This window comes from Nycticebus coucang, chromosome 1 (genome assembly GCF_027406575.1).
Source record: "Nycticebus coucang isolate mNycCou1 chromosome 1, mNycCou1.pri, whole genome shotgun sequence".
Classification (NCBI taxonomy): domain Eukaryota; kingdom Metazoa; phylum Chordata; class Mammalia; order Primates; family Lorisidae; genus Nycticebus; species Nycticebus coucang.
In genome coordinates, this window is record NC_069780.1 from 165,438,494 (window position 1) to 165,465,995 (window position 27,502).

Consider the following 27,502-nt stretch of genomic DNA (forward strand, 5'->3'; position numbering starts at 1 on the left):
AAACACTGCCTGTTGGTATGAAGCATGAATGATTTGACATGGTATGACAGTTTCCTTTTAGTTTCATTTTTAAATGTTTTTATTAGAAAGCATTTAATTTGGTTCAATTTGCCATTCACTATTAAAATAAATAACCAAATGATAACAGCTAACTTTAATTGAGCATTTTAAATACCAAGCACCTTCACTCACTTACTGCTCTGTTCATACAACTTGAACTGAGAATTTTATCAGCCTCATTTTATAGAGGAGAAAAGACAGACACAGACAGGTTAAGTAATTTGCCAAAAATCACACATCTTTAACTTGCAAAAACCCAATCTGGCTCCAGAACCCATTCTCTGAATCACTATTTTATAGTATTTCCTTGTACATTTTGCTACGTTTTATTGCCTGCATTTCCATTAGAGTACTTCAATCAAGAGTGAAAGCTGAAAGACTTTAGTGGCTACTAGACATTGAAGTGATACTGGATTAGACTAAAATGGTGGTAATAGAGACAAAGAGAAATGAAAAAATCTGGTATATGCTTTGGAGACAGAACCAACAAGACTTGCTAATGGATTAGAAAATGGATATGAGGTATAAGAGAAAGAGAAGAATGATGGCAACTAATTTTTGTGGCCTACCAATAACAAGTATTTAGCAACTTTTTCTCATGCTTTATAGTAATTTTATTTATGTTCCTTGGTCTTCCTTTTGCCCTTTATTCTTCCTAATTCATACTTTTGTATAGCATTTCACATCATTAAATCCCTTTAGAGACAAGGAAAGACATTAGTAAATAAGTTTATCTATTAATACGTAGGACATATTCTATATACATCTTTGAAATTGTTCTCTTTGGGGTTTTTTTCTCTGTTTGTTCTGGGTTTTTTAACTGACATCTTAATTGCTTTATAATGAAGGACTATTAACTGTTTGTAATCCCATTGTTTCTAATTATGAGAATAGCTATAATCAGTGAGGAAACTAAAAAAGTATAAAAAAGCACAAGGCAGAAATAAACAATATCCTCACTCCCACAATCAATAAGCAAGTAAGGGAGCACATTTTTCCACACATACACATCATTTAAATTGTTGAAATCACAATATTTACTTTCACATCATTCCTAGTACTGCTGAAAATTCTTATTAAAGATGTTTAGTGATATTTTATATGACCACACCACCCTTTGTCCTATTATTAGGTATTTATATTATTTCTAATCATTCTAACATTTTGTATATGTTGGTTATTTTTAATTTTCAGACATGGAACATTTCCATCAAGAGACAGCTGAAAGGAACCCAATATAAATATAACAGAACTAATCTAATTAAAAACTTATTTATATATATATATATATATATACCACACCCCCAACAGTGCTGTTTAGAAGACATTATAAAACCACTATTATAAGTAGTATTGCGATAATTATCTTTGTGCATAAAGCTTTGTCCAAATCTTTTATTATTTCCTTAGGAGAGAAACCTAAAAGGAGTATTACTAAATTTAAGTAAAATGAGTATTTTTAAGGCTCTCAATACTTACTAATAATAGTTTCAACAATAAAAATAACTGTCAGAGGTGCAGGCTCAATTCCTAGAGATCTACATGTTCAGATCCCTTCATAGACTATGATAATCGATTTGTAAATATAATTAATTCAGGCATTAAAAGGATTCAAAAAAACAGGAGCTTACAGCCTCTCTCATGTCATCCTCAAAGCAATTAAACACAAACACTTCTAGAGATACCAAACTTTACCTATTATGGAAGAAATATCTTTTCATAAAATAATTACTAAAGTAAATGTAACTCTCAACTATCTGGAATATTTTCATAAGTTTGGTATGAAAACTTTTTTTTTTTTGAGACAGTGTCTTAATATGTCACCCTCGGTAGAGTGCCGTGGTGTCATAACTCACAACAACCTCAAACTCTTGGGCTCAAGCGATTCTCTTGCCTCAGCCTCCCAAGTAGCTGGGACTACAGGCACCTGCCACACTGCCTGGCTATTTTTTGTTGCAGTTGTCATTGTTATTTAGCTGGCCCAGGGCGGGTTTGAACGCGCCAGCCTGGGTTTATGTGGCCGGTGCCCTACCCACTGAGCTATGTGAATGAAAACTTCTAAACAGCTTCACTATCATAAAGAAACTATGTGAATGAAAACTTCTAAACAGCTTCACTATCATAAAGAAACAATGCAGCAATTTCATAACCTTTTCAAAGAATAAATATCCCATGTCCTTAAGTATCCATGAGACATGATATAGATCATAATCTACAGAGGTACCAGAGTTATTCTACTATAGTTAACTTATGACTCCAACTGTGATTATTTAGTAAATAGCTACAATAGGACCTATAAAAGCCTTTTGTTATAATACTTATCATAGGAATTAAGACAGGGTCTACTCCAGTTTCACTGAATCAATCTCCAGAGTGCAGGACCTAAACATATGTCTTAATTGCACCGAAGATGATTCTTACATTCAGATTAGGAAACACTGCGCCAGCCTGAGTAAGAATGAGAACCCGGGCGGCTCCTGTGGCTCAGTGAGTAGGGCGCCGGCCCCATATACCAAGGATGGCGGATTCAAACCCAGCCCCGGCCAAACTGCAACAAAAAAAAAACAGCCGGACGTTGTGGCAGGCGCCTGTAGTCCCAGCTGCTCGGGAGGCTGAGGCAAGAGAATCACGTAAGCCCAAGAGCTGGAGATTGCTGTGAGCCGTGTGACGCCACGGCACTCTACTAAGGGCAGTAAAGTGAGACTCTGTCTCTACAAAAAAAAAAAAAAAAGAATGAGAACCCATCTGTACAAAAAAATAGAAAAATTAGATGGGCAAGATAGTGCATGCCCATAGTCTCAAGCTACTCAGGAGGCTGAAGCAGGAGAACCACTTGAGCCCAGGAGCTTGAGGTTGCAGTGAACTGTGATAATGCCTCTGCACTCTAGCCTGGGTGACAAAGCGAGACTCTGTCTCAAAAAACAAACAAACAAACAAACAACAACAACAACGACAAAAACTCAAAAAAGAAGGAAAGAAACACTGGGCTAAAGAAAGATAATTTTTTTTTTTTTTTTTTGGAGACAGTCTCACTATGTCACCCTAGGTAAAGTGCTATGGCGTCACAGGTCACAGCAACCTCAAACTCTTGGGCTTAAGTGATTACTCTTGCCTCAGCCTCCCAAGTAGCTGGACTACAGGCACCCACCACAATGCCCAGCTATTTTTTTAGTTGCAGTTGTTATTGCTCTTTAGCAGGCACAGGCTGGGCTCAAACTTGCCAGCCTCAGTGGATGTGGCCGGCACCCTACTCACTGAGCTATGGGTGTGAAGCCAAAGAAAGATAATTTTTTTTTGTAGTTTTTGGCTGGGGCTGGGTTTGAACCCACCACCAGGTATATAGGGCTGGCGCCCTACTCCTTTGAGCCAGAGGCACCGCCCAAAAAGATAATTTTTAAGACAATTATCCCATTAATTTCAGTAATATTTGCTAAAATATTTAGCCACTCAAGTACGTGAACTTGGCTGCTTTTCTATTAGGTAGAATGTCTTTCTTTTTTTTTTTTTTATTGTTGGGGATTCTTTGAGGGTACAATAAGCCAGGTTACACTGATTGCATTTGTTAGGTGAAGTCCCTCTTGCGGTAGAATGTCTTTCTAAAAAGCCCAAATGCTCTGCAAGTTTCTGGGCAATAAAAAATTCAAAAATACTCAGTACCCTGCCTGCTCTGTGATTTGTTCTCCCTCATTTAGGTGATGAGTAGTATTATTTGAGATATGATTTGTGTTACAGATAGTTTAATTTTACAGCAGTGAGGAAAAGGGATTGAAACAGAAAATCCTAGAGGCAAAGAAACCAGGTAAGTAGCTACAGCAAAAGCTTAAGTGGGAAGAAGTATAGCGCTGAGTTTGATCTTAGATGTGCTGAATTTAGAATATTCCTGGAGCTGAAATTTGGATATGTTGCATGAGTGGTTAGAAAGTTGGATGTGAAGTTACAATGACATGAAACAATGCCTACAGGTGCCCTCAGTAAACAAGAGTCGTGAGAATAGGAAGATGAAAGAAACCCTACCCAGGTCAAATGATAAAGTAGGCAAGGACAGATCGTTAAAGAATGCCTATGACTGAGGTAACAGGGAAATTTGAAGTAGTGAAAAAGATAGTAGCAGAAATATAAGCACTTCCAGAGCAGGGGTCTGTCTGTTTTATCCATTGCTATATCCTCAACACCTATGAAGTGCCTGATTCATGAGTGTTCAATAACAACCTGTTGAATAAATAGTTCAAAAGATATGCAGCGAACCAAGAATACAAAGAAATGACAAAGGAAAGTTTCAAAGAAGATGTCAACAGTCTCCAATATTGGAGAGGTTATAGAATGAGAAAAGGCGTCTGAATTTGGACATTTGGATTGGTCACTGGAGGTGACTGGATTTGGACATTTGGATTGGTCACTAGAGAGCTCCGTGAGAACAGTAAGGACAGAAGCTGACAAAAAATGATTTAAGAAAGAAATCTGTGGTGATGAAGTAGCAATGACAAACATAGATACTTCTTTTGAGACGGTGGGAAATAAAAAGAGTGCATAGCAATGGCAAACATAGATACTTCTTTTGAGACACTGGGAAATAAAGAAAAAGAGCGTTTAGTATGTTTGTAAGCTTAGAGCTGAGAGCAAATAGAAAATAAAAGGCTAAAAGCAAAAATGAAACAAAAGATACAAAAGGCTAATAGTGATGAATCCAAATATGAGAGAAAAAAGGAGACAGAATCAAGAGTAGCCATAGAGTGGTTAAATCTAAAGTGATAAGCTAATGGGACAATTCTGATGTATCACAAACTGTGAAACAATAACTAGAATTCCAGTATCAATCCTTTGTAATTTTGCTTAGCATTACCTCAATCTAATTTCCTAAAGGAAACAAATTCAGTTTCTCCATCAACAAGTAAAGAACTACTAGACCCTAAGTCCTAGCAAAAAAAAACAAAACTCTTTCAAGGCCAGAAACATTTGAATCCAATTTTGAAAGAAGGACTGGACACTGCAAATGACCTGAAAGAAAGCATGCTAACTTATCTATATACCACACAATAACATTCAGGTTCAAGATACTAATCAGTACATTTCCTTTGCCAATTATCCCTGATCTATAATTGCTTGATCTAGAAAGCTTCCAACAACTCTCACATCTGAATTAACATGAGACCATAAAAGAAGAGCAAACCTGAAGTTGCCATCCATCTAGTATTAAATCACACAGTCTGAAAATTGAAAGCCTTCATTCCAGGCCAAAATAGTTCATACAATTAATAACAAATTATATAATTTATAATTCACTGGAAGGCCATTACAAAACTACATTCACATTTCCAAAATTCTAAGTTGTTTCACCCACCATCTCTCTGCCCCAACATTTGAAATACTCATTATTGGGGAATTCTGGGAAGATGGCCGACTAGTAGCAACTCTCAGCAGAGGCTCCTGACCAGAGGGAGTAAAACTGGACAGAATCAGATGCTATGAAGCCAAAGGTGGGGAGCTGACCCAAAAAAAGAAGTTCAGTAAGCTGTGACTCCAAGGAAGAGCATTCAAGAAAACACATTACAGGTACAAAGCCTATCGTCTAGAAGACGGAGACCTCTCCCCCAAGTCGGAGGCCCACTGCAGGCTTTCTGCAAATGAGCAGGGAACAAAAGACCTCTCATTTTACCACACTGGAGAGAGCCACTAAACACCAGGTCTCTTTCTTGAGGGAGGTTTTACTTGTGAACCTAGACACCACCCCACCTGTCATAAAATTAACAAATATTTTCCCACACAACTCCGAACTCCCAGTCTACCCTTCCCTCCTTCCCCCCCTTGCATGGTGCCTCCTGCAAAGCGCAGAGTATTTGGTCTTTTTATGAGAGATCTGGGCATAGTGTGGATTGCCGAACATCAGGATGAAATATGTGACTAGTGGGGAAGAAAGAGGGCATGGGAAGAAAGAGAGTGGGAGGAGTAGCAGCCCCCTGGTTATGACTTTGCTGGGCCACTGGTGGTGTTGACCCTTCATTCAGGCTGTGTCGGTCGGAGGTGGTGCAGAACCCCCAAGCTCTGACAGTGCCTGTAAGCAGGAGAGTGATTGCCCAGTGTGGACTGAGTTCCACAAGTGGGTCTGATCTCAGGCTCAAAGCAGGCCACGGAGCAGAGACTTGCTGGGTGTGGTCTGAGACCAGCAGGTGGGGGTGTGGTCCCCTGACTCCAACTGGGCAAGTGAGCAAAGAAGCAGATGCCAGTGTGGACTGAAACTGCTGGGCAGGGCATGGACCCCTGGTTCCAACTGAGGTGTCAAGCAGAGGAATGGATGCCCCATGAGAACTGAGCCTGGTGGCAGAGTCCCAGACTCCTAGCTTTGATTGTGCCTGGGGCCAGGGGTGTTGATGCCCAGTTTGGGACTTTGACAGGCAATTCAGGGCTCAACAGAAGGGACCAAGTGCCATACTCTCAGGATTGTGAGACAAAACTGTATGAGGATTTCTATCTGCATTTGGAAACCCTTGGATCCCTTTCTGTTGACCAGGGTTTGAACTGCCCGAGACAATTTGATTGGAACTTGCATCTGGGGCTATCTATCCGGGGACACTCTGAGGTTGAACTTTGAAGTTCTATAGTGGAAAATAACTGAATAGTGGGGGTGGGGTGAATACCGTGGCTTCTTAGGATAGGGTAGAGGTTGGTTTATTTGAAAACAGCTTGCACTATCTCACCAAGTAGGTCCTCAAAGTCTCCGGCCAAAACTCTGAAAGGAGCCTTTGTAAGGCTGTAGGGGATAAATCACAATTACAAAGCCTAGTGCTTTGGTAAAGGGCTGATTAACTCTACCACCTGGAAACACCAATTCAATCTCACTCTACCAATTCTATTAACTAAATGGGGGAAAATAAACATGGTGCAGAACCAATGGACGAACAATGGGAACATGAATAACAAGAGTAGATCAACCCCCTGAAGGAATGACAAAGGAGATACAACTGAAGATGCCATGCACAGATGGCTGAAATGTCAGAAATAGAATTCACAATATGGATGAAAAATAAGAAGAATGGAATGGAAGAAAGGTTAGAAATTAAAATCCAAAGAGTAGTTCTAAAGTTGTCTCAAGAAATTAATGAATTCAAAGACAAAGTCACAAAAGATATGGACATAATGAGAAAAGATAGCAGAGCGCAAGGCAACTAAAAAGTTGAAGAGCTCCGAAATACAGCAGTATCCTTCAGTAATAGAGTTGACCAGGCACAAGAATCTCTGAAAGGAGGGACGAAGCTTTTGAATGTTCCCAAACACTCAAAGAGACAGACAAATGGAGAGCAAAAACTCTCTCAGTCATTCCCTGGGAGAGTTGTGAGATCACACGAAAAGACCAAACATTCATCGTATAGGAATACCCAAAGAAGAGGATGGTCCTAAAAGTACATAATGCTCTACTCTAAGAGATTATGGAGGAGAATTTCACAAACATTGCAAGAGATACAGAACTTCAGATAGTAGACAGTTTCAGCAAGACTCAATCCAAATGAAGCATCTCCTAGACAGTGTGATTAACTCTGTCAAAGTTAAGATGAAGGAGACAATTCTGCAAGAAGCCAGACATAAAAAAAAAAAAAAAAGCATCACCTACAAAGGGAGAAATATCAAAATGACTGCAGATCTCTCAACTGAAATGTTTCAAGCCAGAACAGGATGGTCATCAACCTTTGATCTCCTAAAACAAAACAACTTCCAGCCCAGGATCCTGTATACAGCTAAACTGAGTTTCATTTGTGATGGAGAAATCAAATACTTTAATGACATGTTGAAGAAATTTGCTGTTAACTAAACCAGCTCTCCAGGATATGCTCAGACCCATCCTCCACAATGACCAGCACAATGTTGTATCACCAAAGTAAACTCACTCAGAAACTTTTTTTTTTTTTGTAGAGACAGAGTCTTACTTTATACCCCTCGGTAGAGTGCCGTGGCCTCACACAGCTCACAGCAACCTCCAACTCCTGGACTTAAGTGATTCTCCTGCCTCAGCCTCCCGAGTAGCTGAGACTACAGGCGCCCGCCACAGTGCCCGGCTATTCACTCAGAAATTTTTGAACAAAACCCAACTTCCACAGTGGTAAAAAGATGAAAAATGTCCACTAAACACCGAAAAACATGACACCCAAAACACTACCATGCTTATCAATTCTCTCAATTGTTGTAACTTATCAATTCTCTCAATTGTCCTCTAAAGAGGCATAGGTTGCCTGACTGGATACATAAACTCAGCCCGGATATCTGCTGCATACAAGAATCTCATCTTACCTTAAAGAACAAAAATAGACTTAGGGTGAAGGGATGGACATCTATAATATAGGCAAATGGAAATCAGAAAAAAGCAAAGGTTGCAATTTTATTTGCAGATAAAATTGGCTTTAAACTAACAAAGATAAAGAAAGATAAGGATAATCACTACATATTTGTCAAGGGAAATACCCAACAAGAAGATAGTTTGAAAATTAACATTTAAGCACTCTACCAGAATGCTCCTCTATTTATAAAGCAAACCCTAATGGATATGAATAACTTGATACATTCCTGCACTGTAATAGTTGGAGATTTTAACACCTCTTTGACAGTTTTGGATAGATCCTCCAAGAACAAACTAAACAAAGAAATATTAAACTTAAACCTGACCCTAGAACAAATGGACTTAACAGACCACTACAGAACATTTGATCCTAATAAAACTGAATATACATTCTTCTCATCAGCCCATTGATCATCCTCCCATATCTTAAGACACAAGTCTAACTTCAGCAAATTTAAAAGAATAGAAATTATTCCTTGTATCTTCTCAGACCACCATGGAATAAAAGTTGAACTCCACAGCAACAGAAATCTTCAAACTCAATGTCATGGAACCTAAATAATCTTAGGCTGAATGATAGCTGGGTGGGTCAAAGATGAGATTAAGAAGGAAATCACCAAATTTTTCAAAAAAATCACCTATTTTTAACCTGTGAGATACTGTAAAGTTAGTTCTTCAAGGCAAATTTATAGCACTGGAAGCCTTCATCAAGAAAATAGAAACAGGGCAGCGCCTATGGCTCAAGGAGTAGGGCGCCGGTCCCATATGCCGGAGGTGGCGGGTTCAAACCCAACCCCGGCCAAAAACCACAAAGAAAAAAAAAAAAAGAAAGAAAGTAGAAACATAGCTGCTCGGGAGGCTGAGGCAAGAGAATCACATAAGCCCAAGAACTGGAGGTTGCTGTGAGTCGTGTGATGCCACGGCACTCTTCCAAGGGCAGTAAAGTGAGACTCTGTCTCTACAAAAAAAAAAAAAAAAAGAAAACAGAAACAGAAGAAGCCAATAACTTAATGGGTCATCTCAAACAACTGGAAAAGGAAGAACATTCTAACTCCAAGCCCAGCAGAAGAAAACAAATGATGAAAACTAGGGCAGAATTAAATGAAATTGAAAACAAAATAATCATTCAGAAAATCAACAAAACAAAAGTTGGTTTTTTTGAAAGATGAATAAAATTGGCCAACCTAACCAGAAACAGAAAAGTAAAATCTCTAATATCATAACAAAATAACAAAAGACACCTCAGAAATTCAAAAACATTTTCAATGATTACTACAAATAACTCTGTTCTCAGAAATATGAAAATCTGGGCGGCGCCTGTGGCTCAGTGAGTAGGGCGCCAGCCCCATATGCCGAGGGTGGCGGGTTCAAACCCAGCCCGGGCCAAACTGCAACAAAAAAATAGCCAGGCGTTGTGGCGGCACCTGTAGTCCCAGCTGCTCAGGAGACTGAGGCAAGAGAATCATGTAAGCCCAAGAGTTAGAGGTTGCTGTGAGCCGTGTGACGCCACGGCACTCTACCCGAGGGCGGTACAGTGAGACTCTGTCTCTACAAAAAAAAAAAAAAAAAAGAAATATGAAAATCTGAAGGAAATGGACCAATACCTGGTAGCATGCCACCTTTCTAGACTCAACCAGAAAGAATTAGGAATCTTGAATAGACCTATATCAATCACTGAAATAGCATCAACAATACAAAATCCCCCCCAAAAAGAAAAGCCTGGGATGGGATGGCTTCACATCTGAATTCTATCAAACCTTTACTGAGGAACTAATACCTATATTATATAATCTTTTCCAAAGCATGGAAAAAGGAATACTTCCCAACACATTCTATGCAGCAAATATCACTGTGATCCCCAAACCAGGAAAGGATCCAACAAAGAAAGAAAATTATAGACTGATATCATTAATCAATAACAATGCAAAAATATTTAATAAAATCTTAGCAAACAGAATTGAACAACACATCAAAAATGTATACACCTTAAAAAAGTTGGTTTTATTCCAAGATTACACGGTTGGTTCAACATATACAAATCTACAAATATAATACATCACATTGATAAAATAAAAAACAAAGACCATATAATTCTCTCAATTGATGCAGAAGAAGCCTTTGATAATATCCAGCATCCTTTCATGGTCGGAACACTTAAGAAAATAGGGACATTTCTAAACCGATAGAGGCCATCTACAGGAAACCCACAGCCAATATCATACTGAATGGAATAAAACTGAAAACATTTCCACTCAGGTCAGGAATGAGGCAAGGATGCCCACTATCTCCATTGCTATTCAACATAATAATGGAAGTCTCAGTCAATGCAATCAGGCAAGAGAAGGAGATCAAGGGTATCCAAATAGGGTCAGAGGAGATCAAACTCTCACTCTTTGCTGATGATATGATCCTGTACATGGAAAATCCCAGGGACTCAATTTCAAAACTCTTAGAAGTGACAAAGAATACAGCAGCGTCTCAGGATACAAAATCAATACTTATAAATCAGTAGCTTTATATATGCCAACAATAGACACACTGAAAATATAGTCGAGGACTCTATTCCTTTTATAGTAGTGCCAAAGAAGATGAAATACCTGGGAATTTACCAAACGAAGGGTGTCAAAGATTGCTATAAAGAGAACTATGAAACTCTGAGAAAAGAATTGGCTGAAGATGTTAACAAATGGAAAAACATACCGTGCTCATGGCTGGGAAGAATCAACATTGTTAAAATGTCCATATTATCCAAAGCAATCTACAGATTTAATGTAATCCCTATTAAAGCAGCATTGTCATACTTTAAAGAACTTGAAAAAATAGTACTTCATTTTATAAGGAATCAGAAAAAACCTCAAATAGCAAATACATTACTCAGAAATAAGAACAAATCAGGTGGTGCCATATACCCATGGTGGTGGGTTCAAACCCGGCCCCCGCCAAACTGCAACAACAACAACAGAAAATAGCTGGGCATTGTGGCAGGCGCCTGTAGTCCCAGCTACTCAGGAGGCTGAGGCAAGAGAATCGCCTAAGCCCAAGAGCTGGAGGTTGCCGTGAGCTGTGATGCCACCACACTCTGCTGAGGGTGACAAAGTGAGACTCTGTCTCTAAAAAAAACAAAAAACAAAAGAAGAAATTAGGAGGATCACGCTACCAGACTTCAGGCTATACTATAAATCTATAGTGATCAGAACAGCATGGTACTGGCACGAAAACAGAGAGGTAGATTTGTGGGACAGAATGGAGAACCAAGAGATGAACCCAACTACTTATCATCATTTGATCTTCAACAAGCCTATTAAAAATATTCAGAGGGGGAAAGACTCCCTATTTAACAAATGGTGCTGAGTGAACTGGCTGGCAACCTGTAGAAGACTGAAACTGGACCCCCACCTTTCACCATTAACAAAAATTGATTCTCACTGGATAAAAGATTTAAACTTAAGACATGAAACTATAAAAATACTAGAAGAGAGTGCAAGGAAAACACTTGAAGAAATTGGCCTGGGAGAATATTTTATGAGGAGGACCCCCTGGGCAATTGAAGCAACACCAAAAATCCATTAGTAGGATCTAATCAAACTATAAAGCCTTTGCACAGCCAAGAGCACAGTAAATAAACCAAACAGATAACCTTCAGAATGGAAGAAGATTTTTGGAGGTTATACTTCTGACAAAGGTCTGATAACTAGAATCCACAGAGAACTCAAACTAATCAATAAGTAAGGAATAAATAACCCTATTTCTACATGGGCCAGAAACTTGAAGAGACCCTTCTCTGAAGAAGACAGGTGCATGGCCTACAAAGACATGAAAAAATGCTCATCATCTTTAATCATAAGAGAAATGCTAATTAAAATCACTTTGAGATATCATCTTACTTCACTAAGATTAGCCCACATCACAAAATCCCAAAACGACAGATGTTGGCGTGGATGCAAGAGAAGGGACCACTTCTACACTACTGGTGGGAATGCAAGCTAATACGACCTTTTTGTTAAGAAGTTTAGAGAACACTCAAGGAACTGAAAGTAGACCTACTGTTGAATCCTGCAATTCCTCTATTAGGTATATACCCAGATGATCAAAAATCATTTTACAACAAAGAAATTTGCACCAGAATGTTGATTGCAGCCCAATTCATAATAGCCAAGACATGGAAATGGCCCAAGTGCCCATCAACCCATGAATGGATTAACAAATTGTGGCGTATGTACACCATGGAATACTATGCAGCCATAAAAGATGGAGACTTCACATCTTTTATGTTTACCTGGATGGAGCTGGAACACATTCTTCTTAGTAAAGTACCTTAGTAAAGTAAAGAATGGAAAAAAAAGGCTCGGCACCTATAGTTCAGAGGCTAGGGCTCCAGCCACATACACTGGAGCTGGTGGGTTTAAACCCAGCCCAAGCCTGCCAAACAACAATGACAACTACAACAACAACAACAACAACAAAAATAGCCAAGCACTGTAATAGGTGTCTGTAGTCCAAGCTATACTTGGGAGGCTGAGGCAAGAGAATCACTTAAGCCCAAGAGTTGGAGGTTGCTGTGAGCTGTGACGCCACAGCACTGTATCGAGGGTGACAGAGTAAGACTCTGTTTCAAGAGAAAAAAAAAATCAGTACACTGAACTCCATAAATGCATCAATGTACACAGTTATGATTTAATAAAAATAAATAAATAAATAAAAATAAAAACCGAGTAGCCAGTAAAAAAGAAAGAAAGAAAGAAAGAAAGAAAGAAAGAAAGAAAGAAAGAAAGAAAGAAAGAAAGAAAGAAAGAAAGAAAGAAAGAAAGAAAGAAAGAAAGAAAGAAAGAAAGAAAGAAAGAAAGAAAATACTCATTATTGTCTAAGTCAGAAAGAGAACTAAGGAAGAGAAATGGAAAAGAAATAGAGGTTCACTCCCATTTAGCTTGCCATCCAAAATTTTCAGAGATAACCTACTAACGATGCTACTAAACTCTGCAGTATCAATTAGTGCACACCTGTAAAACTAAGGCAGTTGCTGGGCTGGACCTGCAGGTCAGTTGGCAGGGCACTGACACATACACCAAGAGTGGCGGGTTCGAGCCCAGCCCAGGCCTGCTAAACAACAATGACAACTGCAACCAAAAGAAAAAAAAAAGCCGGGCATTGTGATAGGCACCTGTAGACCCAGCTACTTGAGAGGCTGAGGCAAGAGAATTACTTAAGCCCAAGAGTTTGAGGTTGCTGTGAGCTGTGACACCACAGCACTCTACTCAGGGCGACAGCTTGAGGCTCTGTCTCAAAAAAAAAGAAAAAAAAACAACTAAGGTAGTTGCTGACAAGTATCTCTAACAGCCTTGCCTTGACCTCCATATAATTTTAGCAGCATTTTTTTTTACCACATTTACAAAAGAAAAGGTACAACCATAAAAAAACTTAAAAATCTGTGTCCAAAACAAAGGCATATCATCCTATAAAAATCAGAAAACTGGCTCAGTGCTTATGGCTTAAGCGGCTAAGGCACCAGCCACACACATGAGCTGGCAGGTTCAAATCCAGCCCAGACCCACGAAACAACAATGATGACTGCAACCAAAAAAATAGCTGGGCGTTGTGGCGGGCGCCTATAGTCCCAGCTACTTGGGAGGCGGAGGCAGAAGAATCGCTTGAGCCCAGAAGTTAGAGGTTGCTCTGTCTCAAATAAAAAAAAAAGTAGAAAACTGTTATTTAGTCTCTTGATATACAATAATCACAGCTGTGAAAGGCTTAGGTTTCCAAATGGGATTCTGAACCTCCTATCCAACCATGCTTTAACTGCTCAGCATAGCTGAATTTTGGGTTTACTCATTTATCAGTCCCAAGTCAAAGGTCTGATCTTCTTTACCAATTCTCTCTTCTACACATCCTGATTTTCCCATCATCCTAAATCTATTCCTATACATTGTGCTTTTGTTACTTCCATTCACTTTTCCTAGACATTATGTGACCTGCAACACCAACCCCATCCAAATGTAACCCTCAGAAATAAAAGACCTTGGAATAAATTTACCTAAGGAGATGAAAGATCTCTTCAATAAAAATTATAAACTCTGATGAAAGGAAATGAAGAGGACACAAACAAAAAGACAACCCATGTTCATGGATTCTAAGAATATTGTTAAAATGACCATACTGGCTCAGCACCCATAGCACGGTGGTTATGGTGCCGGCCACATACACCCAGGCTGGTGGGTTTGAACCCAGCCCAGGCCAGCTAAACAACAATGAGAACTGCAACCAAAAAAGCCAGGCATCGTGGTGGGCGCCTATAGTCTCAGCTATTTGGGAGGCTGAGGTAAGAGAATCACTTAAGCCCAAGAGTTGGAAGTTGCTGTGAGCTGTGACGCCACAGCACTCTACCGAGGGTGACATAATGACACTCTGTCTCAAAAAAATAAATGAAAAAAAATAAAATGACCATACTACTCAAAATGATTTACAAATTCAATATAATCCCTACCAAAAGATAAATGACATCCTTCATAGAAATTTTTTTAAAAATCTAAAATCATATGCCGGAGGTTGCGGGTTCAAACCCAGCCCCGGCCAAATTAAAAAAAAAAAAAAAAAAAAAAAAAATCTAAAATCAGTATGGAAACAAATAAGATTAGAAATAGCCAATCCTGACCAAAAAGAACCAAGCCAAAGACATCATTCTGCCTAACTTCAAAATATACTACAAAGCTACAATAACCAAATAGCATGGAACTAGAATTAAAACAGATATACAGATCAAGGGAACAGACGATAAAACCCAGAAATAAGTCCACATATTTACAGCCAACTAATTTTAAAGATTATAAAGACAATTATACAGAATGATTAAATTCAATTCTGTTTTCTATGAATATCAATGAAAAAAAAACAAAAGACAGTACAAAGTTGGCAAAAGAATTCAAAAGACAATGTCTGAATGCCTCAATCGCTTTCACAAAAAGCATTCTAAAGCAATGTATCATTTAATGACAATATTTGCCATCATTTAGCCATTTTCTCTGATTTTTAGAGAAGAAAACTTTAGGTTTCACCAAGTATAAGAGAAAATCATGGATTTTCTGGTGAAGAGAGTTTGGTGAAAATATTTAGACTACAGAGATATCAAAAAGCCACTACAATTGTTATCAAAGGAAAAAAGATATGGTTAATACTGCAATATCCAGAATTTATTGGAAAACAAAAATTTTAACACAGTTTATCCTTTTGTATTCTTAAATTTCTCTTTTCCTAATTTTACTTATGCACACACACACACATCTGTTGCTTCATGTGAAAGAAAAATTTAAAAGTTTTATTTGATCAACGATAGACCTAGATTAACAAATGTACTACACTATGTATTAAACATGAATATGCAAAGAATATCCATTTTGACAGTCATTGACAAATTTACAAAAGCTGTTTCTTTTTTATTAATATTTTTCATTTTATTTCATAATTATTACTAAAAATAATTCGTCACATAGAGAAAGGAGGTGTTAAAAAACTGTTTATTCCACAGGTTGAATATACAAAGTACACCATTAGTTTTCTTTATCACTTTTTCTTTTACTATTTTGGAAGTTATATATTTTATTTCTATTCTTTGGGCAATTACTCTTAAAATTATAACTTGCACAATTGGCTTGAACTAATCAAAAGTTAACTGATATCTCTAGCCTCCTCCCAAATAATATCTCAAAATGAATAAACTGATTCCACTGTCCCATTTTCCACTTCCTTGTTGACAACAATTTTAGATTCATTTTGTTTTTAAATCTCCCCAGATTTATTCACACTCAATGTGTATATGTGAATATGTAGATTTCACAAAGTATTTTATTAACTTCTTTTTAACACATTGCTTGCTTCTATTATTACTTTTTAGTTATTTCCTTCCTCCTAAAGTTCTTTCAATAAAGGCTATAAATAATAAATATATTTTTTAAATTAGTTCTTACTCATGAATAACAATTAAGCAGTGAACTGATCACTACAGTACTTTAAAGGTATTACTGTACTGAATTCTGAAATTACCTCTGAAATACTTACTTCATCCTCTTCCTCTTCCTCCTCTTCTTCCTCAGCTTCTTCATCTTCATTAAGAGGTGGAGGTAAAGGACCAATGGTATCTTCCTCCATAAGATTGACTGGTTCTTCTACCATTTTAGGGGGTAAAGGAGGGCCAATTAACTCATCATCAGAAGAATCAGAAATCTCTTCACTTTCACTGCTACTTGTATCCCTGCAAATATAGAAACAAAAACTCTTTGCCTATGCTACAACAAAGAACACATTCTGGAAATAGTATTGATTTCTCAGAAAACCTTGCCCTTCCTTTAACACAAATATTATTTTATCCCAAAAAAGTGAAATGAACAACAACAAAAATTTCTATTGGCCAGGTGCAGTGGCTCACACCTGTAATCCCAGCACTTGGGAGGCCAAGGTGGGTAGATTGCCTGCGCTCACAAGTTCGCAACCAACCTGAGCCAGAGTGAGACCCCATCTCTAAAAAAAATAGCCAGGCCTTGTGGCAGGTGCCTATAGTCCCAGCTACTTGGTAGGCTGAGGCAAGAGAATCACTTAAGCTCAAGAGTTTGAGGTTGCTGTGAGCTATGATACCACGGCATTCTACTGAGGGCAACAAAGTAAGACTCTATCTTAAAAAAAAAATAATTATCTATCTTACCCAAACATAAAGGGAAGAATAAAAGATCACAGGAAGTATACATTAGATATACTTCCCCATTAGATCATTATCACTAAAGAGACAAGAGTACAAAGGAATATGGCAGAAAAACTACAAAATACTAAATCTATAAGAATGAAAACAACTGAGATAACCAATACTTCTATTAAACATGCTTGAATCAAATCACTGTTCCCCACAGATGCAAATAAAGCCAGCCATATAAGAAAGTTAATATTATTCCCAAAATGTTGCAATATAATTTCTCAAATACGAATTATTTCTCAGTGCTAATCCAAGTTGCCAAGCTCCTAAAACATTAAATGTAGCATTCTTCAATTCTAAAAACACCTAAGTAGGGGTACTCAAACTACGGCCCACAGGCCACATGAGGCGGTGTGATTGTATTTGTTCCTGATTTGTTTTTTTACTTCAAAATAAGGTATGTGCAGTGTGCATAAGAATTTGTTCATAGTTTGTTTTTTTTAAACTATAGTCCAACGCTCCAACAGTCTGAAGGACAGTGAACTGGTCCCCTGTTTAAAAATTTTGAAGACCCCTGCAGGGCATATCATACCGATTCCCAACTGTTTTTCCATCCACTACACCTAAAGAATTTTATTCACTTTCGTTAAGGTTTCTATCAAATACCTCCAGGCATTTTGAAAGCCACCATCATCCACTACTCCTCCACTCCAAGGAGTTGAGAATTCAGCATTCCTAATTCCATCAATTAATCTTTCAAATATTTTATAGGATTAAAAGTGTCACTGCCTTTTAATGAAATATCTCTGCTACATCAGCTCCAGGAGCACTAAAATTTCTGTTTTGTTCATCACTGTGTTTCTAGCATCTGAATGATACCTGCCTGAATAAGTATAGGTTTTCAATAACTATTGAAGGAGAAAACTAAAATTTTTCTTTTGTTTTACACTAAGTTCAAAATGGAAAGGAATAAATTCTCAAATACATGTCAACCTTATATAGAAATAAGAGCTAGCAAACCTCCATAAAGATTTGAGTTTCTAGGCTTGGCTCCCATAGCTCAGTGGTTAGGGCACCAGCCACATACACCGAGGCTGGCAGGTTCAAACCCAGCCTGGGCCTGCTAAACAATGACAGCTACACCAAAAAAAATAGCTGGGCATTGTAGTAGGTGGCTATAGTGCCAGCTACTTGGGAGGCTGAAGCAAGAGAATCGCTTAAGCCCAAGAGTTTGAGGTTGCTGTGAGCCGTGACACCACACAGTTTTTTCTACAGAGATGAAAAAAGATTTGAGTTTCTAGATTTGAGCTAGGCAATGGCCTTGATCACCATCTTCAGCCCCACAGGCCTTAAGCTTGGTTCACAATGAGCGTTTTTACACTTGGAGTTCCCTCTCCTAGCTCACTCTTCCCAGATATACAGGATCTCTTCCTCATTGTTCAAGTTTCCTCAATGTCCTCTCCTCAAAGAGGACTCAAGGTACACCCTTTTCTTTTTTTTTTTTTTTTTTTGTAGAGACAGAGTCTCACTTTATGGCCCTCAGTAGAGTGCCATGGCCTCACACAGCTCACAGCAACCTCCAACTCCTGGGCTTAAGCAATTCTCTTGCCTCAGCCTCCTGAGTAGCTGGGACTACAGGCGCCCACCACAACGCCCGGCTATTTTTTGGTTGCAGTTCAGCCAGGGCCGGGTTTGAACCCGTCACCCTCGGTATATGGGGCCGGCGCCTTACCGACTGAGCCACAGGCACCGCCCGGTACACCCTTTTCTAAACTTGCACACAACCACACACTTTTCTTAACATTACCTTAATGATCTTACTTTATCTTCATTATATGCATAATAAATTATCTTATTCAATTAATTATTAAGTTGTCTATGATCTGTTATCCGTCCCTTCACTCACACAACAATATGAGCTCAATGAGAACACAGGTCTCTTCTGACTTGCCACTTACTGTATTCCCAGTGCCGAAAACAGTTCCTAACCCACAACATGCACTCAATAAATAATAGTTCAGGGCGGCGCCTGTGGCTCAGTGAGTAGGGCACCAGCCCCATATGCCAAGGGTGGCGGGTTCAAGCCCAGCCCCGGCCAAACTGCAACAAAAAAATAGCTGGGCGTTGTGGCGGGCGCCTGTAGTCCCAGCTGCTCGGGAGGCTGAGGCAAGAGACTCACGTAAGCCCACGAGTTGGAGGTTGCTGTGAGCTGTGTGACGCCATGGCACTCTACCAAGGGCAGTACAGTGAAACTCTGTCTCTACAAAAAATAAATAAATAAATAAATAAATAATAGTTCAATGATATTAAGCTACTCACACTCATATTTTCTTCTTCATGATTTAAGCACAAGTCTCCTTAGCATCCATGCTAGGTTAACTGAGTTAACTAGTTCAGAAGTAAGCACTGAACTGACAGCTAAATGGACCTGTGTTGATTTCATGACAGATTATCCAGGCCTAATACCCACATAAAATATGGATGGAATATATTAGCTTTCATAAAGCTTCTAATTCCATTTCTGGCGTTTTGCTTTTACAGTGCAAAACCAAAAATATAAAGAATTTTTAACATATTTTTAATATTATGGAAAAAAGTTCATGAAATTATGTCCAAAAAAAGTCCCTGATAGAAAACAGAATACCATAAATAAAAAAATAAATAAAATATAATAATAATAAAATAATTTAAAAAGACCAAAAAGAGAAAAAAAAAGCAGAATACAATAAAATATGCCTTGATTGAACATGGTGCCAAGACATGAACTAGAGCCTGAGAAATAGTATGTATTAGATGAGAAAACCCTAAAGTTGAATTTTTTAATTTCTCAGTTGATTTTTAAAAGAGATTTTAACTAAGATTAAATAATGTCTGCAGTTGTACAATTTCAGTTTAGGAACTAAATTAATAAGCAAAATTCACTGTTTCTGGTATTAGTTTCTAAAAAGGAAATGGAAATGCCTAAACAATGTACACTTTACAAATTTAAAGTATATCAGTATTTCTCTCCTATGATGCTTTGCTTCTTCTGTGTATTTTATTTCTGAATGACACTTACATCCTTAAAGCCAATAAAAGAGGTAGTCAGGTAACCAGCTTTCTCTAAACCAAATTTCAATACTATTGCGAGTTTTGTTTTGTTTTTTCTAGAGACAAAGTCTCACTTGGTCACCCTCAGTAGAGTCCCGTGTAGACTCACAGGAACCTCAAACTCTTGGGCTAAAGCAATCCTCTGGCCTCAGCCTCCCAAGTAGCCGGGACTACAGGCGCCCACCACAAGGCTCGGCTATTTTTTCAGAGATGGGGTCTCGCTCTGGCTCAAGCTAGTCGCAAACTCATGAGCTCAGGAAATCCACCTGCCTCGGCCTCCCAAGTGCTGGGATTATAGGCATGAGCCAACGTGCCAGGCTCAGGCAGATTTTTTTTTTTTTAAATCACTGGTGTGTTTGTAAAGCATACTCTCAACAAACAAAGAAAAAAACTAATGTAATAATTATTTAAATACATAAATGACTGAATAAAATATAGCAAAGAGACCAAAAGAATAAGCCTAGAAATGAAACCAATTTATAGATCCAAGATGTTTAGTCAATCCTAGCCAGATAAATACAAAGAAACTACACTTTATGTCGAGAAAAGAGAACCCATGTACACTGTTGTAGGAATGTATATGTGTTCAGCCACTATAGAAGACTACTGGTTCCTCAAAAAGCTAAATATAGAATTACCATATGATTCCACAATCCCACTTACAGGCATTTACCCAAAAGGTATTATTCCACCCAGCTTTCATATCTACATATCTGTTTATATTTTTAAAGTTCTTTCCTTTTTTTTTTTTTTGAGACAGAGTCTCATTTTGTCACCCTATGAGCATCATAGCATCATAGCTCACAGCAACCTAAAACTCTTGGGCTTAAGCAATTCTCTTATTCTCTTGCCTCAGCCTCCCAAGTAGCTGGGACTACAGGCACCCACCACAATGCCTGGTTACTTTTAGAGGTGGTGTCTTGCTCTAGCTCAAGCTGATCTCAAACCTGTGAGCTCAGGCAATCCACCCACCTCGGCCTCCCAAAGTGCTAGGATTACAGGAATGAGCCACCACACCCAGCCTATATTTTTAAAGTTCTGACTCCACATTATTAAATTTCATTTTAAAGTACTTTCAATAACTGCTTTCTCCAACTCCTTAATTTTATTTTCCTTTTATTTTTTCCTATTATCCATTTCCAAAAAGATCCTACCAGAAAAGGTTATCATAAATGCATACAAAGAGAAACAAAAGATATAAATGACAAAACAACAGGGACACAAACTGCAAACTTGTCTAAATCTCTCCTACTTTATACAGTTATGTTCCACAGTCAAAAAGCATAGATTTTTAACATTATATGTAGAATACCATTTAATTAATTAATTAATTTATTTATTTGAAACAGCATCTTGCTCTCTTGCCCATGCTACCTTACAGTGGTATCATCATAGCTCACTACAACCTCAACTTCCCCAACTCGAGTGAACCACCATGCCGCAGCCCCCTAAGTAACTGAGACTTCAGGCACATGCCACCACTCTGGGCTAATTTTTCTATTGTTAACTCAACTGATTCTCAATGTGAAAGGATTTTTTTCACAACTGAAAATGAGATCAATCATCAGGAACTTTGCCTAAATTGTATTATGAATATCCAGAAAATTACAGTTCGATAGAAGCCTTTTGAGAAAATTAGGCACCTGAAAGATGATTTTGAACAATCTCTAACCACGTTTGAGCCTGAAGATGTTGGTTCAGTATCTTCAATTTGTCTTCTTAATTCTTTCTCTCTGCTCATTTCTTCCTCTTTTTCTCTTGCTTCTGAAAAGATAAAAGAAAATTCAAATGATAGACTTCAAAATGTCAGTATTAGAGATATTGAAAATCAACATAGTCACAAAGTCACAAAGATGCAACTTACAGTTTTACCAGTAACAGCAAAAATTTATCAACCCATAATACAGCCACTGTGGAAAATGGCATGGTTGTGCCTCAAAAAGTGAAACAGAATTAACATCTGATCCAGCAATTCCAATTATGGCAAAAAAAAAGCAGGCTCTCAAAAAGATAAGTGTACACCCATGTTCATAGCAGCATTGTTTACGATGTGTAAGATGTGGAAATAACCAAGGTATCCATTTAAAGGTAAATGGACTAGCAAAATGGATATCTAGCCTTTAAAAGGAAAGAAATCATGTGTTATGCTACAAGTTAGATAAACCTTGAGGACAATGCTAAGTGAAAGAAACAAATGACAAAAAGTAAATATTGTATAATGTCACATACAATGAGATAACCTAGTCACAATCAGAAAGTATAATGGTGGGTACCAGCGGCTACAAAAAAATAGAATGAAGAATTATTGTTTATTTATTGTTTAATGGGTAGAGAGTTCCAATTTTACAAATGAACAGTTAAGGAGATGAATGATAGTGATGGCAGCACAAGAATGCACACCTAAATATGGTTAAGATGGTAAATTTCATGTGTGTTTTACCACCAAAAAAAAATTAGAGAAAAAAATTACCAATCTACATGGTCAACATATGGAAAAGAATTAAGCAAAACAAAGAGTCTAGTTTGTCCCACCTCCTATCACCCCTGAATTTCAAGCCAAAGGACCCTAACACACCAAAGTCCTCCCTGCAAGCTATGATATATGCTAACCCCCATGGCCCCACATAAAAGGGGTCTCTAACTACCCTCTCCACAAGGCAGACACCAGCTTTGCACTGCCCAGGTGCGTCACCCTACAGTTTCAATATCCCTGGCCTTAACATTGCTGGATGGGGGAGGGGGGTGTGTGTGCAGCATTTGTATCCAGCCTCACCTCCCTCAGGTCTTAGAACCAATTCTGCCCTAATCAGGAAATAATACTGAGGCTACCTAATCAGCAGCCATTTCCTTTTTTCTTTGCCTTGCTAAGAAAACCAGTTTTCTCCAGAGAGGAAGCAGCATTGTGCTTCAGGTAATACTGGGCCACTCCCTTCCCAGAGGGGTGAAACTTGATCCCAATTCAAACACACAACCCTACCAAAGGCTGTTTTGGAACTGATGGGTCATACAATACTGGCTAATAAGATGTGAGAGGAAGCTTATTGGAGGTTTCTTTGGGAAAACTTTCTTTACTCCTAAACTGAGATACACAAAATAATCCCCCTTTCTGGCTGTGGTCATCTGCATATACTAAAGTTTCTGACAACTGGCTCGGCGCCTGTGGCTCAAGGGGCAAAAGTGCCAGCCACATACACGGGAGCTGGTGGGTTCGAACCCAGCCCGGGCCCACCAAACAACGACAGCTGCAACCAAAAAATAGCCTGGCGTTGTGGCGGGCTCCTATAAGTCCCAGCTACTTGGGAGGCGGAGGCAGGAGAATGGCTTGAGCCCAAGAGTTTGAGAGTTTGAGGTTGCAATGACCTGTGATGCCACGGCACTCTACCCAGGGCAACAGCTGGAGGCTCTGTCTCAAAAAAAAAAAAAAAAATTCTAACAACTAGGGGTCATGAGGAAGTCTGCTTAGAAAGACAAGCCAAGGAAAGCTGGCAAAGGAGAAAAAGGGGAAAACTCCATGTCCTTCTTGTCAGGAGAAGAAGCCCCATCCCATCTTTTTTTTTTTTTTTGGCCAGGCCTGGGTTCGAACCCACCACCCCAGATATATGAGGCTGGCGCCCTACTCCTTGAGCAACAGGGACTGCCCAAGAGCCCCATTCTAGAATTATCAAATGGGATACTGAAGTTTTCCTATTTGAGCCACTATCAATAAGGTCTTCTATAACTTCTTTGCAAGCAAACAAAAACATCGTATCATTAACTTTAATTTTAAAAAAATAATAGCAGCAGCTTGTTCGGCGCCTGTAGCTCAGCAGCTAGGGCACTAGCCACATACACCAGAGCTGGTGGGTTCAAATCTAGCTCAGGTCTGCCAAACAATAATGACAACAATAACCAAAAAATAGGCAGGTGATGTGGCAGGCACCTATGGTTCCAGCCTTGCCAGGCTGAGGCAAGAGAATCACTTAAGCCCAAGAGTTTGAGGTTGCTGTGAGCTGTGACATCACAGCACTCTACAGAGGGCAAAAATGTTAGACTCTGTCTCAAAAAAAAAATAGTACATGGAGCTGTGTTACAAAAGTATGGTTTCCAGTACTTCTTATAACCTAATTCTTTTAATCTTAACAACCTCTGAAGTAGATATCCCCACTTTACAGTTGAACTCAAAGCATCACGAAGCTAACAGGCCCAATTAACAGAGTTATTAGTTATCATGGCTGTGAATGAAGGTCTTGCTCCACAACTGGATCCCTCCTTGATGTGACCAGACTTTTAAGAGAACGAAATTATCCAACAAGCAACACCTTCCTTACATAATAGTGAGCCTGCCTCTGACTCCAAAGGGCTGTGAAGTATAGACCTGTACTGCCTGCTTACATACCAGACTAAACAGAAACTGCGACCTACCCACCAGTCTAACTAGAGAATTATTCACCAATGGATAAACAGTCCAAATTATTTGCCTCATTCTAGTGAGAGTCTAATTTTTTAATTTAAACTTCTAACTTTTTCTAGCAAAGACTCAACATTTTCTATTCAGATGTGTTCCTGCTATCACCTGCTGCTCCATTAAACCAAGAAAAAAGAAAACATTTTAGAGAAAATAATATTTATTTTTCTCATTGTGGACTAAGGACAAAAACCAAAGTAAAACAGAATTTTATGGATTTTAAGCTCCCCAACAATGGTGACTGTTTCATTCATTTTCATCCAATATGGAACATCCTACATATGCTATTATCTTTCTTTAGAAAAGCTAATTAACCTACCCTAAACACCTGTTATTCTTCCAAGTACCTCATTTTATTATGATAATAGCTTTTACTACTTTCAAATAATTTCCAATTTGGATAGCCATTTCCGCACTTACACATGCAACTTTTGTCTACTTTAACAGCAAACTATCCAAAACTACAATGTCCTATCTGGATTAATTCACACAAAACACAAGAAACATAACACAGCATCTGAAAATTTTAGACCCAATCAACTAGAGCAACTACTTAACCAGGAAGAAATGAGTTAAGATAAAATGTAAAGGCTTGGCACCTGTGGCTCAAGCGGCTAAGGCACCAGCCACATACATCTGAGCTGGCGGGTTCGAATTGAGCCCTGGCCTGCCAAACGATGGCTGCAAACAAAAAAAGTAGCGGGCTGTTGTGGTAGGGCCTGTGGTCCCAGCTACTTGGGAGGCAGAGGCAGGAGAATCGCTTGAGCCCAGGAGTTGGAGGTTGCTGTGAGCTATGATGCTACTCTACCCAGGGTGACAGCTTGAGGCTCTGTCTCCAAAAAAAGAACAAAAGATAAAATGTAAAACATAAAATTACTAGAAACATAAGTTAGAATATATGTTTCTAATCATAATATCCTTTTTACCCAAACTTGTATGTTACTATTTCTTTTTTTATATTTTAACAATTCCTTTAAAAAAATTCATAAAACATTTACATTTAATGTTAAATCTGTTTAAAGCCAAAATCCTAGGAAATCAAAAATAAGATGACTTAGGGCGGCGCCTGTGGCTCAAGGAGTAGGGCGCCGGTCCCATATGCCGGAGGTGGTGGGTTCAAACCCAGCGCCGGCCAAAAACCACAAAAAAAAAAAAAAAAAAAAGATGACTTGGTTCAGTACCTATACCTCAGCAGCTATGGTGTCAGCCACATACACCGAAGCTGGCGGATTTGAACCCAGCATGGGCCTGCCAAACAACGACAATTAAAAAAAAAAAAAATTACCCAGCGTTGTGGCGGGTGCCTGTAGTCCCAGCTACTTGGGAGGCTGAGACAAAAGAAATCACTCACTTAAGCCCAAGAATTTGAGATTGCTGTGAGCTGTGACACCAAGCACTCTACAGAGGGCAACATAGTGAGACTGTCTCAAAAAAAAAAAGAAAGAAAGAAATTTGATGTAACTACTATATACCAAGTTCTGTGTTGCCCATCATAAGTATAAAAACAAAGAACAAGGTTTTTAATCAAGACATGTATAATATTAAAGTAAATTTATTGTATTGTTTAAAGTGTTAAGTAAGGACAAGCAAGAAACAATTACTATGACCATAGGAGTATTGAAATAGTTCTTTAAAAAAGTAAAATATAAGGTGGGCCTTAAAGGATGAGGTAGGATTTCAGTAGGAAGGAAAAATATTGTAGTAAAGTATCACGAGAATAGAAAAGCAAGTATTCAGTGTACTCAATACTAATATGGAGCCAGTAGATGAACTAATACACCTCCACACAAGAGAAAAACTCTATTCAAGTTGAGGAGAGGGAATGAGGAGGATGTAGGAGGGGGAAGAGGAGGAAAAAGGGGAGGAAGAGGGAGGAAAGGGAAGGAGAGGGGAGGAGGGAAAACAGGAGAAGGGGAAGAGAGGAGAGGAAAGGGCAGGAGGGAGCAGTATTGGTGTGCTCTTACCTACTGGGCACAACATAAAGGTATATGGCACATGTTCTCAGCCTAGGACACCACAGGGACTTTACCTAACAAATGCAAACATTGCAACCTAATCGTTTGTACCCTAATATTAATGTGAAATTTTAAAAAAGAGAAAAATATTTCAGGTGAAAAAATTTTTGAAAAGCTTGTCTAATTTCTAAAATTTCAGCAACAATTTCTCTTTTCCGAATCATTAAATCATCCACTGAAATCATACTCAGATCCTATCTTATTTTTTTCAAGGAAGTTTTTTCCATGTTATAGAAAAGGTTCAAAATTCATATAAAGCATAGCTACAATCTAAAGTATTTGAATAAAAAAAAATTCCCCATTTATCTCCTCATAAGTATAACAATTTTTTAAAAGGGTCTATATCTTTCACATGTACTAGGCATACTATAGCTTTCAGGAACATGAGAGACATTAAAAAACAACTTACACCATCATAATTTCCAGACATTTCACAAGGAATATTTTATTAAGGATTTATAGTAATTCATCCTTTTTACTAAAACATTTAGCAACCATAATAGTTTTTTACTCACATACAAACTTGCTATTAAAAAGGGTCAAAGGTCAAAGTCTTACTTTCCTCAAGTATGATGTCATGGAAAAGACACCAATATGAATCACAAGATAAATAATGGCCATTATCAGAACGTTCAGGTTTTTTATTTTTTTTTGAGACAGAATCTCACTTTCTTACCCCTGGTAGAGTGCTTTGGTGTCAAAGCTCACATCAACCTCAAACTCTTGGGCTCAAAAGATCCTCTTGCCTCAGACTTCCAAGTAGCTGGGACTACAGGATCCTACCACAATGCCTGGCTATTTTTAGAAAGAAAGTCTGGTTCTTGCCCAGGCTGGTCTCCAACTCATTAGCTCAAGCAATCCATCTGCCTTGGCCTCCCACAGTGCTGGGATTACAAGTG

The 27,502-nt window shown here is 38.5% G+C and overlaps 1 protein-coding gene across 2 annotated transcripts in view; it reads right to left on the reverse strand.

Annotated features, from left to right (window-relative positions):
- The window catches only part of WDR70 (WD repeat domain 70), a 345,496-nt gene that overhangs the window by 295,360 nt on the left and 22,634 nt on the right, over positions 1-27,502 (reverse strand). For both annotated transcript variants that reach the window (XM_053592015.1, XM_053592008.1), the window contains exons 5-6: positions 21,788-21,908; positions 16,430-16,622 (exon numbers count right to left, since the gene is read on the reverse strand). In XM_053592015.1, coding sequence (XP_053447990.1) covers positions 16,430-16,622; positions 21,788-21,908 — 314 coding nt within the window. The remainder of the gene's footprint in view (positions 1-16,429; positions 16,623-21,787; positions 21,909-27,502) is intronic.